This window comes from Stigmatopora argus, chromosome 8 (assembly GCF_051989625.1).
Source record: "Stigmatopora argus isolate UIUO_Sarg chromosome 8, RoL_Sarg_1.0, whole genome shotgun sequence".
NCBI lineage: Eukaryota > Metazoa > Chordata > Actinopteri > Syngnathiformes > Syngnathidae > Stigmatopora > Stigmatopora argus.
In genome coordinates this window covers 5,565,681-5,585,674 of record NC_135394.1, presented here as the reverse complement: position 1 = coordinate 5,585,674, position 19,994 = coordinate 5,565,681, and the positions used below count along the sequence as shown (strand labels likewise).

Genomic DNA, 19,994 nt, shown 5'->3' with positions numbered 1-19,994 from the left:
TAATGCAACATTAATTGCCCTATTCCTTTTCTTTACCATTAAAAACATCATTTGAGACCATTTGCGATATGTATACATTTTCGAAAAGTATATGCCGTAAACAAAAGTTTTTTTTTTTCTGAAAGCACTCTAAACTGCCGTTGAATGATAGACGTAAATAAGGTTTCTACCGAGGATTTGAGGTTCCAATGGCCATATTATCACCCTGCCTCGGGCACATTCCAGCAGCCTCCACCCACCTGCCCAAAAATAAACTAAACAGCTTTAACTCTTTCCTCTCCACTCAGTGCCCCCAAAGTGCACAACCCAAACATTAAATCATGTACTGTAAGCAATGAGTACTATATTTAGGTTATGTGCTGCTTGGAATTTAAACAGCAAAGTGCTTTCAAAAGAGCAATTTTACAATTTTTACAATAATAAGTATAAAATTTAGAGCCCGGCCAAATGTTTTTCCACTGCTCTTGCATGTTTAATGAAGAAATTATGTATTATATATAAAATGTGGAGGGTTACATTGTAGAACACACGTTTGGGCCTGACCAAATGTTCATTGGAAGAAGAATATTTTGGGAAAGCATCCCTTTGAAAGGTAATAAATAAAGGTAAATTTATGTTGACATCGTAAGGGTGAACTTTCTAAGCATGGAAAATTTGCAAAGCATTTTGTCTGATGAAATAACTGAACATTTGAGCAACTATTTGGCAAGATGACTCACGTTAACTACAGACTTGACATGATTAGAAGAAACCACAAAAATATATAGGCAACCTAAGTACCAGTCCAAAGTATAGAGTAAGAGGTTAGAATGATCATGGGAAAAACTGCCCATACTATCATAGGTAGGTCATTTTAAACGTTACTCACAAAGGCATGTCACATTCACACTGAAGTATTATCAACGGTCACATCTGCAGTTAGCACTAATCACAGGGCTAAACAAGTCTAGTGTGAATGTGACAGCAACAATGGAATCCCACTATCGCTAAGTGCGTGTTAGGTTTAGATTTGAATGAAAAGTTTTTTTGTTTGTTTTTTAACCTTGTTATAAAAGATAACGTATTTTCTGGACCATAAGTCGCAGTTTTTTTTAAAATAGTTTGGCCGGAGGTGCGATTTATAATCCAATGCGTCTTTGGTGTGAAATTATTCACACATTATTTTATCATTTCACATATTATATTTACACCTATTGATAATTTCGGTGGGGGGGGCTTTCGGCTTATCCCCCTAAGGGGTCGCTACGGCGAACCCATAGAATCACCTCTAACTTATAAAAGAACTGAGTGCATACCAAATCACTTTCTTTAAAAATGTTATTAGGTAAAAATTATATTCAGCCTGTGGTTGCCTCTTTTCTTATCTTATTATCATTTTGTTTGTTCTTTGTTTTGGATTTTATCAAATAAAATTCTCCCAAAATGAGACTTGTATTATAGTGCAACTTATGTTATTTTTCTTTTTCATTGTGCATTTTTTGCGACTTATATTCAGGTGCGACTTATAGTCTCAAAAATATGGTACACATGATGTGTTTCTTCTGTCTGAGCAAAAAACTTTTCACCGTGCAAGTTTTTAAATCAATCCTATCTTGTCAGCTAAACTGCTGGCTGTCTTGATACTCAACTGCTCGTGAATTGAGCCACTGACTGACATGTAATGATAAAAACATACAGAACCTGATGTACAGAAACCGCCAACTGCAGGGCGAGTGTATTAATTCACCACATTCACACAAAGTTGGAGGGAGTGGCAAGCTATTTAGAAAGCAAAGCATAGGTCTTAAGGGCGTTAAATTGCATAGACTATAATCACAAGACATACGTCTGAAATTACAGAATGTGTGGTTCGGTTTAAAAGTGAACACTTGTACAGTGGGAGTAATGAGTTGAAATGCATACTGCAAACGCAGTACCGGGCCACATTGATGTAGAGAAAATAGAGCTTGCTGGTATAAAAGAGCTGTCAGAGACAGATATTTTATCTGTCAAACACATTTTATGATTTTACGCCACATGCACTCATGCAAGGAAAGTGTCAGTTTACTTCATGGGTAACCAGCAATTTAGGTTTACACCATGAAATTGGGAGTAACCTAAAATGTGTTTCATAAAACCACACCAGTAAATCAAAAGAAAACGTGTTTGCCATTTTGTTATGACCATAAAATGTTTTAAAAAACAATCAGCAGATTCAGCTACAATCGCTTTTAAAAGACGCATTCAAAAGTGAAAATTCGAAATATAATTATTGTGAGTAGATTTGAAAGGCATTTTAATTTTGATAATGGTTAGTTATTATTATTATTATTATTATATTATGAGTGGCTCCAGTTTTTTACCTAGGTCTACAATGTCTTGTGTGTGTATCATCATTATTGTCATCATTTTTATTATCATCATCATTATTATTATTATTATCATTATTATCATTATTATTATTATTATATTATTATGAGTGGCTCCAGTTTTTTACCTAGGTGTACAATGTCTTGTGTGTGTATCATCATTATTGTCATCATTATCATTATCATCATCATTTTTATTATTATTATTATTATTATTATCATTATTATTATATTATTATTATTATTATTATATTATTATGAGTGGCTCCAGTTTTTTAACTAGGTCTACTATGTCTATTGTGTCTTGTGTCTGTCTTAGTACTGCAACCAAGACATTTCCTGAATATGGGATGAAATTAAGTTCTAAATAAAGTTCTAGATAAAGTTCTAACCTAACCTAACCTTACTCAACAACCCAGTGGAGCCCTGTCCACTGACTGTTTTCTTGTCAACGCGTACCATTTATTTCACCAAGGCCTCCCATATAGTATTCAGTCCACTTGCGTATTTACACTAAGCAGTTGTGTAGTAAAAGCCAACCGCATGTTATTCACAAACCTGCCTACATCGTTTTATGGCATACGATCTACCTGTAACATGAGAATTCTTTGTAAATCTGGTAAATGGAGCATCTTGCATAGCTCATCACAGTTTTTGGTGTCAATAAAAATCCTGAATACATTTCTAACTCTTGAATTTGGTTTAACACGCAACTGAAAAATGGATACAAATGACCTCTCTTAGCATTGATAAAGACACAAAAAAGACAAGAAATATTGAAAATCATATACAATACAAGGTAATTCATAGAGAATGCTGTTAGACCTTGTTTTTTTGTTTTGTTTTTAGCTTGGGGCAGTCATGCTGGAAAGAAAATGGCTATTTTTATGCAGTGTTTTGGGCTTAAGATTCATCCCACTTTCATTCATTTTTTAAGACAATTTTTTTAAATTTCTATAAGAAATAATGCAAAATTGTGCTCTATGGATTGTGATTTTCTTGACTTAATGGTCTCTATGTGCTACAAAGTTTATTTCACTCGTATAATTATATTCTGTATATGTACTTTTTGGCCGAATACACTTATTAGAAGTTTTTTTTGGGAGGTGGGATTTGGTGTCAAATGTAGAGTAGATTAGTAGTTCTACTTAAGTAGTACATCTATGTGTATGTATGTATATTTATATATGTATGTATATGTAAATATATTTCAGCAACACGCTTATTTATGTATGTATTTATTTATTCATATATTTATTTATTTATTAACTTATTTATTACCTATTTATTTATGTCTAAAATGTCTTTTCCTGTGTCTGTATTCTCACCCTCTTGCTACTGTGACAATAAAATTTCCCGAATACGGGATGAATAAAGCTATCTAATCTAATCTAATCTACTTTTTGGCCGAATACACAATTTATTTGTAGTTTTTTTTGGAGGTGGGATTTGGTGTCAAATGTAGAGTAGAGCATACATGCTTGTACATTAGTCAGAATATACAATCCTACCTGTCTGAATTGCTCCTCATAGGTCCAATCCCCATGATCTTGCCCCAGATGGCTGTGAGTGGCGTGTGGAGGTAATATGGCAATGCGAGGTTCTTGGTCAACACTGGGCCGAGCCTTCAGCAGTTGGGAATGAGGGTGGAGCTGGCGGTGGGGAAGCAGGAGGATGCCTTTCCCAGGGACGACTGCGCTGTGGCCTGTGGGCAGACCTTCCTCGGCCAGGTCCTCATCAAAGTCTTCTTCCATCTCGCCTTCAAAGTCCTCCTCGTCCCATTTTTGTTTGCTATGAGAGGGTTGAAAAGGAAATATTGCATTTTAGTGAAATGGATATTTTTGCTCAGTTTGCTACATCAAAGTTCCGATAGATTACAGTTATGTGAAAGGGCCCATTGATGCTAGCATGTACAAATTTGTTTCGCCAATGATTGACTGACCATTTTGTTGGTTTCTTTGCAGTGGAAAAACTTGCAGGTATAGTTGTGTTCGCATCAGTTTTTTTTTCCCCGATAGCTCTTGTTTTTTGAGAATAACCGCTATTTTTTTTAAGAAGCTAAAAACAGATTTATTTAATTCCATTGTATCTTAATGTATAAAAGTTGATTTGACATCAAACTGATTTAAGTCACTGAATTGCTTAATTCACCTCCATTGTCAACAATAGCTATCAAATCTATTTGGACTGGAACAAGTGGTGTTGAATGTTCATGTTTTAATGCCAATGACGCTTCACTCGAAACATATTTGCACTGACACTTTTTTTATCCTCCCGTTGACGTCGTTATTTAAACTAAAAACAGCAAGTCATATCAAATGGCATTTTTACATTTTTTTGTTAATTTAAATTTTTATTTAATTTTTGTTAATTTTGAATATTTTTTGTTAATTTTTTTGGGCAATTTGGACCGTGCCAGAAGTTTATTTTGAAGACCCTTACCCACGCAATGGCGTCCTCTCCCTTGGTTTTTCCAACTTCCTGTCGACTTTTCATGTGTTTTGGACAAAAACTGTGGCTTATTTTATTCATATTTTGAATTATTTTATAGACATTCATTCCGTTTTGACTCGATTAATTTGAGCAGTCAAAAGCAATTGGACATCTATGCCCATCAATAGGTTTATCAAACCCGTGCATCAAGGCGCCCCTTTCCAACAAGAATAAAGTCAAATATTGAGTCCTTACATCTGCTCCTCCTCATCCGACCCCATCATATCTTTGTATTGTTCTTCCCCATCATTTTCATCGTCATCACCCTCCTCTTCACTGCCGCTGCTGCGCTCCGACATGTGGCTGTCCGACACCCTCTGCAACCCGGCCGCCGCCGCACGCATGGCTGCCAGTGCCACCAGCTGGGCTTGCTCCGTCTCAGGAGCCTGGCTGCTTATAGAGTCGCCCCCCGTTCCTCCGCCTGGGCGAACGTGGGAGTGCTGGATGGCTGCTTGCTGCTGAAGCTGTTGCTCCATCAACAACTTGGCCCTTTGCTGCCTGTGCAGGTTCTCCATCACGGCCTGCAGCTTCATCTCTGTAGGGTATGACACAGTGTTAAACTGACTTGCTTGCCCTCCCTCCCCAAATGAGGGAGCACCAGTTGGGGGGGGATGTCTGGAGATGATGGCTGGGCTTTCTCCTCAGAGAAAGATGTTGGAAGATTGCGTCAGTAGGGCGCAGCAGATTGGAGAATACTATTGAAGCTGAAGGGGATGACAAAGTTGTTGTCCTTAAAGCAAATGAGGAGAGGTCCTATTTGCGAGGAGAAGACCTTTTTATTTGTCTCGACGGAAGAGCAACGATGGAAGTGGCGCAGCCAGTGAAAGAACAATTAGGGATGTGAGACCTTGTTGACAACGGCTACCAAAACCTGTGTGCGACACAGAAAAATGGTGTCAGATGGATACCTTTATGTTGATAATGTTAAAGCTAAAGTAGACATAAGAACATTCATTTAGTCGCCACTCAGTCAAATGAAATTGCATGCAAACCAAAGCAATCAAAAAACAAATAGAATGGCAATGACTAGAAGAACAAAATGTCAATTAAGATTGGTGGAATCAAAGGTGATTGGGTTAATCTTCGGTGGAATAAGTGGTTAGCACATCGGCCTCACAGCTGTGGGGTCAAGGGTTTGATTTCAGATGGGTCCTCACCAATGTTCCCTCTAATTTTTTGTTTGTCTGGGCAGAAAGACAACCTCCCTGAGCACACTGAGTACCAGTGTGAGCAACATCATCATTGCTCGCTATGGGCACACACCAGTATCACACCTGCCATAAGCAGGTGCATGTCTACTACTTTAGTAATAATAAAATGTAATGATTAATATCTATGAATGGGGCGGCCCGGCGGATGAGTGGTTCGCGCGTCGCCCTCACAGCTAAAAAAAAAAAAAGGGGATTTGATTTTGTGCGCTCCATATGATTTGCTGTGCGCAGAGAAGGCGAGACTAGTGCGCAATTGCGCACGCGCGCAGCTTAGAGGGAGCATTGGTCCTCACTGTGTGGAGTTTGCATGTTCTGCGTGGGAGTTTGCGTAGGTTTTCTCCACGTACTCCATTTTCCTCCCACATTCCAAAAACATGCATGTTCGGCGTGTTAAACACTCTAAATTGCCCCTGGTTATGAGTGTGGGCGTGCATGGTTGTCTGTCTCCTTCTGTCCTGTGATTGGCTGGCCACCGATTCAGGGTGTCCCGTGCCTGGTGACCATAGTTGGCTCGGATAGGCTCCAGACCCCCGCGACCCTTGTTAGGATAAGCGTTTCGGAAAATGAATGAATGAATGATTTCTAATCTTCGATAATATTCTTATACAAGTGGAATAAGAAAGCTCATTGGTTAAACTGTCTGTGGTGGATCAGTTGGAACCAAAACTTGGACTCACTGTGGCCCTTTGTGGAATATTTTGGAGACCTCTCTACTATGCACATGATATTATTTTGCCACGTATTGTTACTTTCTTAAAGTGGAAACTATATACCAACTTTGTTAAAAATATAACTTTGTAATAATTTAGCATTGCACAAAAAGATAAACAACGCAAGTTTTCATGGGATAAAAACCAACTAAGGTCAGATTTGCATTAAGCCCCGCAAAATGACAGCGCAACAATTATTTTGTTGACAGGAGATAAAAATCAGCAAAGTAAAGTGACTTGCTATTTTGACTAATTGTTCTCACAAGCAAACATAACCGACGTGGGAGAAAAATGGAATCAAAGACTTGACAGCTTCATTGTTGTGACTCACGCAAATTCACACAAGAAAGAAAGATTGCAAACTTGACAAAAAGAAGCAAACACTTTGCTCTAGTATTTGCCTGGTTGGCTTGAACCCAAGATGAGACTCAGCCAAAAAGCAAATCTAATGTCGGTAAACACAGAGTGGTGTGACGCATCTGCTCTCAGTTTTGCAGAGCAGGTATTTCTAAACTACATTAGTCAATAAAGGCCTTTTTTGTCATCTCTGATTTGCACACACAATTGCAGCTATTTCAATTTGAATAATTTTGTGGAGTTTGCGGGTTGAAGAAAATAAGACAAACTGTTGCACAGGAAATGATGATACCGTAGTGATGTAATATTCATGACGACACTTGGCAGCATCACACTGGGCTACAAGCAACAATATAATCCAGAGGTAGTATAAAGATATTGCAAAACAGTACACACTGTACATTTTATACTCAGTAAAGCATTGAGCAATGAATGTCAAGACAATCAGTCATTTAAAATTCCATGATTATGGTTTATGACTTATAGATTGATTGCACCACCACTGACAACAAATTGAATTCACATACTAGTAATTATGTGGTTAAACATGAACAAACCCATTCAGTTGTTCAGCCAGTTATTCCATTCAGGTGTTCGTTTCATTGTCAACACATCTTTCATTTTTGCAAACAGAACTCCTGTAAATTATAGCTCTAAAATTCTGTTGGTTGTATTAAAAAAAAGGCAAATGTTCATGTTTGAAGTGTCAATTTTTGAGTCTGGTAGTTAGTATGACTCGACATCATCAGTTGCCATAAACATCAATGTAGCAATGCTAACCGTGCACTATGTTTAATAAACTATGTATGGCTTTTAATTTGTTTTTATTTTGCCCGGTGGCCAAGTGGTTAGTGGGTCGGCCTCACAGTTCTGAGTACGAGAGTGAGTGTGAATGGTTGTCTGTCTGTTTGTGCCCTGCGATTGACTGGGATAGGCTCCAGCACCCCCTACAACCCTTGTGAGGATAAGCGGTTCAGAAAATGAACAACCATTGATGCTCACACTCATACCGAAGGAAAATATAGCGTTCATCCAGCCTACCATGCATGTTGGGATACGAGAGGAAACTGGTGTACCCGGAGAAAACCCACACGGGCCCGGGGAGAGCAGGCAAACCGCCAGATCGGGGTCCACTGCGTCCCGGGAAAGTTACCGACGTCATTTTTATTTACCATGGGATTCATTGAATTATTGCATATCGTGACAGGCTTATCTATATGTCAGAAGTTTAGTTTCCAACACATTCAAGCAGCTAGCTGCTTCAAAGAAATGCGTAACAGAACTAAATCAATGTGACGGGGCTGAATTGTGGGAATCAAAAAAATAAGATACTCCCAAGGCTAAGGAAGCGACAACTGATGGAGCAGATGATGCCATGTAGGCTATAGATATTGATTCAGTGCATTCTGACAACTTGGATGAATGCAGAATGCCTGGAGTTGTTACACAGCGACGTAGGCGGGCTACATTTGGTATGCACGGAGGAGCAAGCATCACTGCACAATTGCACAAATACAGTGCATAAACTGTGTAGAGGCAACTCTAAAAGCCTTTAATGTCTGCCAAATGAAACGAAAGTATTTTGTATGGACACTATATTACTCCTCCTCTCACATAGCATTACATATTTCATTTGAAAAGACAGAAATCAATAAACTACAGCTATATTTTTCATTGTTGTTTCTTCCTGGTCAGGAGGAAGCAGAAGTGGTTGCTTTTTTCATGCCACGATTCATCCTACAAGACAGATGGTGCAAATAACATTGCACTAACCACATGTATGCTCGCTCATCTTCCCCAAACTGAAGCTGACCAAAGTTACCATAACGATTGGATAAAAAAAATGACTAGATAATATTCAAGTTTATACGGCAGCTAAGAAAAATATCTTTTATTTGCAAAAAACAAACATACCCAGGTTTCATCAGATGGCTTTTAGGTTTAAACTATCCGAATGAATGACATTGATTTAATGTTTATGATGAAACATCTCAAAAAATAGCGACGTATGTGAGATGTGTTTGGGAAAAACACACATTCTCAAAAACGCAACCCCCTGGCTAACACCTTAATTGGCTCAAGTGGTGTCGACTAACAGCGGTAGTTAGTAGCTTCCTATATGGAAGATGGGAGGAGCTAAACGGATAAAGAAGTTGAAACGATGACAGCTAATGGGCTAATCCTCTTTTTTTTTAACCCACATTCGAGTAGAAGATTGCAAGGTCTAAGCAAACAGGGCAGAGTGATAAGAAGTTGAGCTAAGGGTCTAACTCCAACTAGATAAAGAGACCTGCACAGCCTAAAATGCATGCACACACACTGCATACTATATCTTCACATTAAATATGAATTTATGGACGCAACGACATAATTTCGTACTAATATTATGCACAACCTCTATGGACTATGATTCAGTTAGTAGTTTGATAACATGATGGAAAATAGATATTTTCATCAATGTCTTGAGAAGTAAAAGTGATTGTCTGCAAATGTCTTTTTTTTTCAATAAACATTAAGATAATTTTTCTTATCATTTTCTCTCATTGTTTGTGTTTCTCACGTCTTGGGACAGTTTGATCATTTTTAAAGGGTTTAGTTGGGATTTTTTGAGGGCCGTTAAACGAATTTAACGAAATTAACGAGAATTTTCATATAAAGTACTGCTCTACTTACAAAAAATCCAAGTTACGAAACAAGTTCTGGAAGCAATTAATGTTGTAAGTAGAGGTACGACTGGTAGGTTGTGTACAGAAAGCCATATTTATTTTATTCTAAGTAAGAGGTTTGAACTCTTCCCTTTGGCTAAAATAGCACTTAAACTAAAGACGGACATTTGTTTGGCCTCTTTTTACTCGAAGGCGGCTGGACTGGTAGAAATAAATATTTGCACACATGTATAAAGGACCTGAAGTATTTATGTCTTTGAATGCTGTGAGATACAAAATGCATATGAAGCACTGTTAGAAGAGGTTAAGCAAATTAGGGTTTCAGCAAGTTGGCTATTTGTAGTCAACTAGAAGTGATCAAATTTGATTCAAAATCGATTAAATGATGACTGTGCTCCTTTTTTGCCAGTTTTATATGAACATATTTCAAAAGGGAACCATGATTATTAAAATAATAATAATAAAGCTGTACTTGTCCAGGGCAGGAAACAATGTTTTTCCTTTCAACAAATAATATTTTTGCCGAAACGCACATTTTTTTTAATAATTTCTAATCTTTTAAATAATGATTATTATTTTTTATTTACTGGTTATATATTTAAATAAAGAAATACATTCATTTATACCATAACATATTTTAATTGAGTATTATTTATGTTTCATTATTATTTAATTTCATGTAATTATAAAAATATAATAAAAATTAATGATATAACTATAAATATATATATAAATTAACGATAACATTATAAATATGAATTAATTATATAATTATAAATATAAATTAATGATATAATTAATCATCTCCGTACCACTTAACCGCACAAGGTTTGCGAGGGTGCAGGGGACACCCTGAATTGATTTAATTTAAGCTAAATTATTACATTAACATGAATAATATCCGATATACACTATGTTATGGCCCAAATGTATAAATTGACAGGGAAGGGGGAAAATTTTCCCAGTCAAAATGGCGATGTCTACAACCAACAAGAGTACTCAATAAGTTAGTAAATGAGTGCCATTTTTTTGAAACTAAATCAAATAATATTCAAATATGGAAGGGGGTGTTTACCCATAAGTAGCTTTTGTGCAAAAAGTGGAAAACAGTAGCCACTAATGACCATCTATTAGAGTGACAAAAACAAGATCAGGACCAGAAGTCGGTCAACGGTGCTGGTCTCGATTATGCATCACTCTCTCACATTCTTTGCAGTATTACCTCGCATGGCAATAACACAGGCTCCATTGAGCTCGGGTGCCCCAACAACAAGATCATTGAAGAAGTGTCGCACAGGCTGGTCACGCACTTTCCGTTGACCTCTTCCAACGAGCCACGGCCACATAGTGAGCCAAATCTGATTAGCCTCAGCTATTTTATGAATTAAATGGGGATACAGCAAATATAATCCTGTGATCTACTTCAGAGTAGGGAGCACATACGCCCATTATTTGACCTCGCAAGTATGGTTGGGTACTCAAGCCTATCCGAGCTGACTTTGCTACACCCTCAATTGGTTGTCAGCCAATCGCAGCTCATCCATTAAGTCGACCGACAACAATTTACTCCGCGACCTCGGTAAATTTTGAGTGTTAAATTAACTACTACGAGGTTAGTGCAAGCCAATGCTCCATTAAACAATGGGGAATAAACTGTGAGCGTGATGGATTTTAGTCACAGTATTAAAAAAAAAGATGTTGGAAAAGATCATGTGTGAGAAATGAATCAACAAATCAAGTCAACGTTGTGACGAATGACGCTTGTGAATACAGTCGACGTTTAACTTTACACAAATCCGTTGACTGCTGCTATTCAATATTGAAAATTGTTTTCCCCATTCATACTGCATATGCAATAATTATTTGGGGAAAGGCAAACATTGTAATCAGCCCTTGAGCCAAGAACATAACATTTAACAAAAGCAGCGTCATCAGATAAACGAGAAACGAAATGTTCTGCTGATTCAGCTCAAATGTTCTCCTGTTTATGTTGACTGCTGCACTGGCAGATATTGACCGCGCCTTGGTGGGAATCCACCATTAGTTTGAAAAAGTGACTGTGGCACACCGGGAGCAAAGTATAAAACTACAAAAACTATCAAATATGCTGGATGACAGCTCGAGGAAAGCAACGTGGTACCCCTGGAGGCAGATAATGGCACAGCGACTCAAATCAAACACTTTGTGTCTTTTTCTCTGGACAATAACGTGACACTCGAATGTATAAGGCCATTGTGTGTCTGTGTGTTGCTTGATGAAGCGCGCTCTGTTCATTGTTCTTCAATAGCCATCAACGTAGTTGAAGCCAGATTTGACGTATAGTACACAAGTTGTGGGGTGGTAATAATTTTAATGGATTACTAGTTGGCATTTTCAAATGTTGTTTTTTTTAAATGTGATGTATTTTATTCATTATATTCATTATTTGGCCATTCTGTTTTATACTTTTCTTTGTTTAAATGAGTGGGAAAAAAGAAGCTCAATGAAAACATATATCAGAAAATAGTCATTAATTTAAGAATTTCATGCACAATTCAGTTTTTTTTAATCCATGAATATCATTGGGTGTCATTGACGACACTAAACGTCCAATTCATTTTAAATAAGAGGGGCAAATAAATGTTGTTCATTACACCAGGATAGAGCTCAGTTTTTTTGTATTTCAATAATTAATGTGTACTATATATATATATATATATATATATATATATATATATATATATATAGTACACATATTAATTATTGAAATACAAAAAAACTTGGTTCGTGGGCCGCGTTAACGTCAACTCGATTTCATGTGGGCCGGACCATTTTAGATATAATATTTAGATTTTTTTAAATAAATGGATTAAAAGAACTGGATTAAAATCCCTGAATATTCAGTTTTTTATAGATCTAAAATAATGTTTATTTGAGCTTTTTTTTAATATGTTTTTAGATTTTACAAAATGATTTTAGAACTAAAAACACAGAAAAAATGGATTAAAAAATTACAATTATTGATTCAAAAGGGGGAAAATCAGGAAATGTAATATACATCTATACTCTTCATTTTAATTTGATCCTAAAACAGAAAGTCGGCACTCATGATTTACTTTCCCGGGCCGCACAAAATGATGCGGTGGGCCAGATTTGGCCCCCGGGCCGCCACTTTGACACATGTGGTGTAGCGGATGACTCGCCTGACTTCAGTCCGGGGAGCCTTGGGCTCGATTACTGCTCGTGGCGGTATGATTGTGAGTGTGAATGGTCGTCAACCTCTCTGTGCGCTCTAAGGCTGACTGGCGACCAGTCTAGGGTGTTGTCTGTCTTTTGCCGAAAGTCAGCTGGGAAAGGCTCCAGCAACCCTTACGAGGATGCGCGTTACGGAAGATGAATGGATGAATAAATCATATATAGTATATGCACACACCTAAACAATACTTATTGCGAAAATTAAGTTTTAAATTGGCGGGAGAGTATATTGCCATACGGTTCTGGGGTCGTGGGTTCGATCCCAGGTAGGGTTCTTCACTGTGTGGAATTTGCATGTTCTACCCGGGCTTACGTGGCTTTTCTCCGGGTACTCCGGTTTTCTCCCACGTCCCTAAAACACGCAGGGTAGGCTGGTTGAACACTAAGTTACTCCAAGATATGATTGGTTGTCTGTATCCTGGTGCCCTGCGATTGGCTGGTCACCAATTTAGGGTGTCCTCCTGCCCATGGTTAGCTGGAATAGGCTCCAGCACCCCCGTGACCCCTGTGAGGATAAGCGGGTCAGAAAATGAATGAATGGGAATTTTAAATTTAAGCTTGTATTTGTTTTAATTACCAAAAGTTGTCACTTTACCTATAAAGGGGTAACAGTCTTAACTATTAGTAGTACTTACATTTATATAGGAAAACGCAACTTTTGAATAACTGTCCATTGTAGTGACCACTGAAAAATGGCTGTTATTTTACAACGCCAAAACAAGAAAAAATGAAATGCTTTATTTAGAGATATTATTTCTTTAGTGTTATGCTCAACGTTTAATATAAATGGGGCTCTTAAAATGTGCTTATTTGATATATATTTACTACATTTCTCACACTCCAAATGAAAGCCATGTAAATTCCTCTTGTGTTCAAAATGCTGTTGCTATTAAAAAAGATTAAGGACGTAGCCTGCATGTTGTAGCTCGCGGTAGTATGTCTACTTTGGGGGGGAAGGCAAGTGGGGGCGGTTAACTTCATTTGGAATGCCATGAACACATCCCTAACTGGATTAACTCGTTGCGTTTATATGGCCACTGTTATGCTGTGATATGTCCTCTTTTTCCATTCTTTTTCATTGTCAAGCTATTTTGTTTTGGTAAGTGCATATCTGACACCGATTTATGTTGTCAACATGGACACATCCAGAACAAAATGGCTTACTCGGGATCACACGCCTGGTTACACTGCTGTTTTGCTGCACAGAGACAAAATGATGTCATAAATGGAGTCCAACTACTTGTTGGTAAAATGTGATTTGACACCTTTGTTACATACTTTTATGACAGCATGCCATAGGATGATGGATATTATGGATACAAAACAGTAACTTGTTGACATACAAACTACTTAAGCCACATAATACCAGTATGCCTTCGTCCTACATTTATAACATCTACTTGGTTTCAAGCAGGATTTCTTAATTAACACATCAAAGTATACAAGACGGTCAGTCTTGAAGCCAGAAATAGTCAGGGGGAAACAAAGGCCCAAGAGGAAGTAACAAATTTACCACTATTAGGATGATGACTCAAAATTATAAATCCACGCAGGAAACTGAGGACAGTAAGAAAACTGACTGTGGCACATACTGTTGGGGTCTCTAGAGCCTATCCCACCTATCTACATACACCATGAACTGTATTATTTTTTTCACTCTGACCACAAACAGCTTTTCATGTTGTATGTGTGTGTTTTAAGGCTTTAGTTATTCAAAATTGGTTAATATGTTACATTAACAGGTGCTATTTGTTTCCAGTTGTTCCCTATTTAACTATTACTTTAAGGTATAATGTTTGTTCTCGGTTTCTGATGAATTTTGAATTTAATGAAAATTTCACCAATTTTGTCATACACAGTTTCTGGGTGTGATGACAAGTAGGCTTTTTGTTGTTGATGATGCAACAGGGCCTATGTCCGATTATTATTATTATTAATTAAAAGCTGCCCCCCCAAAAGAAATGCAACTTACCCTTCAGTGTGACTTATTTAATTTTTGTCTTTCATCGTACATTATTTGGTTAGTGCGACTTATATCCTCCTGACTACCAGTAGTTCAAATTTGTCCTCTATAGAGGACATTTGTAAACCTAAATATCTCCCACCCAATGCTTCCAATCGCATTCAGAGCTTTCCAATGATACCAAATTTCTTTTCCAGTATTCAAATTGCTTCACATAGATTGGGGAATTTCAAAATAAAAGTGATTGGACAACATTTTTTTTCCTGGTAGACAGGCGGATATATATAGATATATTTTTCCATTTAATTGTACATAATTTGGCTTGTGCGACTTATAGAAAAATACGTTGCGTGGAGTGTATAAGCAAGTAATGTGCAACATTTCCATCACGTCTGCTCAAAGACGCCAGTCTACGATAATTATGTATACAGGACCGGGAAATCTGCCAAAACTACAATGCTATGAAATACAAATGCCATTTTGACAGACACGTGAGCATATTGCCAGATGCTAAAGCAGGCTAGTATCTAGGCAGACAAGTAACAAAATCGAACACTATGGCTTGAGCAGATCCCCGTGTCAGACATGGAGTGAAACGAGACCTCTTCCAAGTAGCTCACTACCACACAAAAAAAATGTGGGTCATCCCAAGGCTGCATGGCCTTTCCTTTGGCTGCGCGATGCCTACGTCATGGTCAGGGATTCCCCTATGGCTCTAGCCCAAGTGGTGAAGTAACTTATTCTTTTTGGCACCATAATGCCGTCCACACGCTGCACAAACCCTTCCAAAAAACTCGTTTTTTTGGCACAAGAACAGCTGAAAAGGTGCCAAGCTGCTTCAGTCTTCTTTAGGGCCCAGCGTAAAAACACAGCTAACTGACTTTGACTGAAATACAATCCAGTCTGACACATACACGGGGTTAATTACTGGAACATTCAAGCAAGTTTTGGCCCACACCCTTAACAAATCTTGCAGGGATATTTGAATGTCGTGACAAGATGACAGTCTACGCAGGCCTGCCAAGGATAAGAGTGTGATAATAACAGATCAAACAGGCATCAGACCAGTTTGTCTAGTCCGCACATGTCTGCGAGTCATTTATTCACTGACGCTAACCAGTTTAGAGGCCAAATATGCTCCAAGCTCATTTCACAGAGCATGTTTGCGTATTACATTTGCTGCTTTCTCAAACAGCCTCCAGTTGAGATTAGAAAATCTGTTATGGCCACCGGTCTTCAGCTACTTAATGAATTGAATTGAATGCTTTTATTGTCATTATACAAGTGAAATGAGATTTAAACTTTCACCGCAAAGTGCACAAATAACAACAACAAACAAACAGACAAATAAACTATCGATAAATAATTAACAAATAAATAAGCGGTCACATATTAAGTAGTCAACAACATAAATAAGTAGAAGTGCACAAATAACAACAACAAATAGATAAATAATCAATAAAGAATCCTTTTCATTCATTTTCTGAAGCGCTTTATCCTCACTATGTCGGCTTGCGGGGGGTGCTGGAGCCTTTCCCAGCTGACTATGGGTCAGAGGCGGGGGACACCCTGAATTGGTGGCCAGCCAATCGCAGCGTACGAGGAGATGGACAACCATTCACGCTGACACTCATACCTAGGGACAATTTAAATTGTCCAACCAGCCTAATATGGATATTTTTTGGAATGTGGGAGTAAACCGCAGTACCCGGAGAAAACCCACAAAGGCCCGGGGGGAACATACAAACTCCACACAGGTGGACTGACCTTAATGCGATTTAGATTGTCCAACCAGCCTAATATGCATTTTATTTGGAATGTGGGAGTAAACCGGAGTACCCGGAGAAAACCCACGAAGGCCCGGGGGGAACATGCAAACTCCACACAGGTGGATTGACCTTAATGTGATGTAGATTGTCCAACCAGCCTACTATGCATATTTTTTTAAGTGTGGGAGTAAACCGGAGTACCCAGAGAAAACCCACGAAGGCCCAGGGAGAACATGCAAAATCCACACAGGTGGCCTGACCTTAATGTGATTTAGATTGTCCAACCAGCCTAATATGCATATTATTTGGAATGTGGGAGTAAACCGGAGTACCCGGAGAAAACCCACGAAGGCCCGGGGGGAACATGCAAACTCTACACAGGTGGATTGACCTTAATGTGATGCAGATTGTCCAACCAGCCTACTATGCATATTTTTTTAAGTGTGGGAGTAAACCGGAGTACCCGGAGAAAACCCACAAAGGCCCGTGGAGAACATGCAAACTCCACACAGGTTGAGATCGACCTTAATTTGAACACAGGACCCCAGAACAGTGAGGCCTGCGCGCTAACCACTCACCCCTGGGCCTCCATCAATAAATAATAATAATAAGTAATAAATCCCGCAAACATCAGTGAAGGGTTCACACGATGAGATAGATTCCGAAGGTGAAGGCAAGTCAAATTAAATGGAGGACTGATTCAAAAACATGCTGTGGAGAGAAAAAAAAAAGTAAAAAGAGACCGCGGGGAGCTGTTCACATGTTGAGGACGAAAGCAACGTAAATGCACTCCAGGGAAATAAGCAACTAAAACAACAAAAGTGTCCAGATAGACACACACATTAGAACTGTTACATTTATAGGAAAGCTACAAGAATTTGCTGGCGCCAGCAAACACATAGCATATGCCAGATTGGACGTGGCAGATTAGTGTGGCAACTTCATCGCAAGCCTATAAGGTGATTGGACACCGGTGGGGGTGAAGACATTTTTAGCAAAGCAAATGTACACGTGTACATTTGTTGGTAAATGTTTAATAGGAACAGTAGCGGTGCACCACTACTTCTTGATTTAACACTTGCAGGACATTTATCTACGCTCGTATGTTAAAATGTAAAGTTTCATCATGCTGAGGAAATGTCAAAAGCAGGTTCCTGTGGAATGAAATGCACACTTGCACAGAATGGAAGCCTGTAACTTAAATGTTGCACCATAATAACAAATCCAGAACTGGCTGTTCATTTTGTGTGGTGTCAGAGAACATATTGCACGTTTACAAGGGCCACAGACAAGGTTGACAAGCACTATTGGTCAAGTACCAGAATGGAGATTAGTCAAGAACCCTTTAATGGTTTATACTTTTAAGACCTACATGAGAGCAGCTTCCTGCGGCCCCAACCACTCACACTGAGAAAGCATTACTCCACCCACAAACCAAATGCCAGGCAGCATAAAAATGGCTCACATTTAACAATGAGAAACAACTTTAAATGAAAACTCATTTTCAATTCATGCACAGTTATCATTATGACATCCACACTCTTCATTTGAGCTGTCATTTGTATTAAAATGTGACTTTTGTGAACCCTAGCCACGCAATTAAAAATTTCCCCGGCCTTCAAAAATTCCTGTAACATCAACCCAGTAAATAGACTGTATAGTTTCGATGGCACTAATGCAATTAAAGGATCTCTTCGCCTGATGTTTTGAATTTCTTGAGTGGATTTTTGATTTGACTTTTCATTATTCTCACCCACTGATGTGTACTAGTAAAAAAAGGGGTGATCCTACTTTGCGGATTTTCGATTATCCGTGAAAATCAAGGGATTAATGCAATTAACTTTTCCACCCATCTAAGCCACTATACTTCCAACTTTACACTTAAACAATAGAGTTGTGCACATTCTGAAATGGAAAAAAGACACATATTGGGGTTTTTATAGACCCGAATAATAAAAAAAAGATATTAGAGCTATTAACTTGCAACCTTTTTGTATCCATGACTGTAAACCTTCAGCACACATATTTGCTTAAAGACCCACATTAAAAGAAACAGGTGTGCAATATACTAAATCAATTTCTGTCCATCAGGCAAAAATGTGAAGGGACAAAGTAGGGCTAATTATAGACTTGACAGTTGCAAAGGCCTGGTTGAAAATTTCCTGGCTAAATTTTTAATCCAAGTCAACCTGTGACAAGAAATGCTAAGTAAAGAGTTGTAGTTTGTCACATGACTTTTATATCAGTCACTCGGGGGGGCTGAGGTTGCACAATTTTATGGCACATGACATTTGCGAAGTCAGCAACTCTTAAACCTTTATAGGGTATTTATTTCTCTTAGTGGCTGCCATTGACAGTGCTAGACGTCCAGTCCATTTTGACTGGCAGAGGAAAATGGATTGGACATCTGTCACCGTCAATGGCACTAAGACATCAGTATGCCATTTCTATTTTCTCGCGGACCGGCCAATGGTGAGGGCGACAACTTCAGACAACATTTTGTGGGGGGTGGGGTCGGGTGACGAACGACATCCACGGCAAAACAAAACAAAAAAACAAATCCCAAGCATAATAGCAATTATTAATTATTATAATTATAATAACAGGGCGGCCCGGTGGGTGAGGGGTTAGCGCGTCGGCTTCACAGCTCTGGGGTCCTGGGTTCACATCCAGGTCACGTCCACCTGTGTGGAGTTTGCATGTTCTCCCCGGGCCTGAGTGGGTTTTGTCCGGGTACTCCGGTTTCCTCCCACGTTCCAAAAACATGCATGGTAGGCTGATTGGACACTCTAAATTGCCCCTAGGTATGGGTGTGAGTGTGCATGGTTGTCCATCTTGTGCCCTGTGATCGGCTGGCCACCGATTCAGGGTTTCCCCCGCCTTTAACCCGGAGTCAGCTGGGATAGGCTCCAGCACCCCCCCAGCGACCCTCGTGAGGATAAAGCGGTTCAGAAAATTAGATGAGATTATTATAACAACTTTTCTCATTTCAAGTAGGAGCAAAATTGAAAACGTTAATATTTATTAATCTGACGGACCGGCACCAGGTGGCTCGTGGACCAGTACCGGCCCACGGACCGGTGTTTGGAGACCCCTGAAGTAGACTACATTTATTTACAACCAAAGTTAATATTATAGCCTATATATAACCCAAAATGTGTTATTACATATATGGACTCCACGTCTTTATGGGGTTAAGTTATTTCTTTTAACCCCCCAAAAAGTCACTCTCCTAAAAAGGGT

General features: G+C 38.6%; 1 protein-coding gene across 2 annotated transcripts in view; it reads right to left on the bottom strand.

Annotated features, from left to right (window-relative positions):
• Positions 1–19,994, bottom strand: part of arid3a (AT-rich interactive domain 3A) — a 40,802-nt gene that overhangs the window by 19,786 nt on the left and 1,022 nt on the right. The window contains exons 2-4 of one of the 2 annotated variants that reach the window (XM_077608033.1): positions 5,614–5,712; positions 5,037–5,545; positions 3,860–4,139 (exon numbers count right to left, since the gene is read on the bottom strand). In XM_077608033.1, coding sequence (XP_077464159.1) covers positions 3,860–4,139; positions 5,037–5,374 — 618 coding nt within the window. In that variant the 5' untranslated portion in view covers positions 5,375–5,545; positions 5,614–5,712. Of the gene's footprint in view, positions 1–3,859; positions 4,140–5,036; positions 5,713–19,994 lie in introns of both variants that reach the window. The other variant, XM_077608034.1, reaches the window with a different exon arrangement.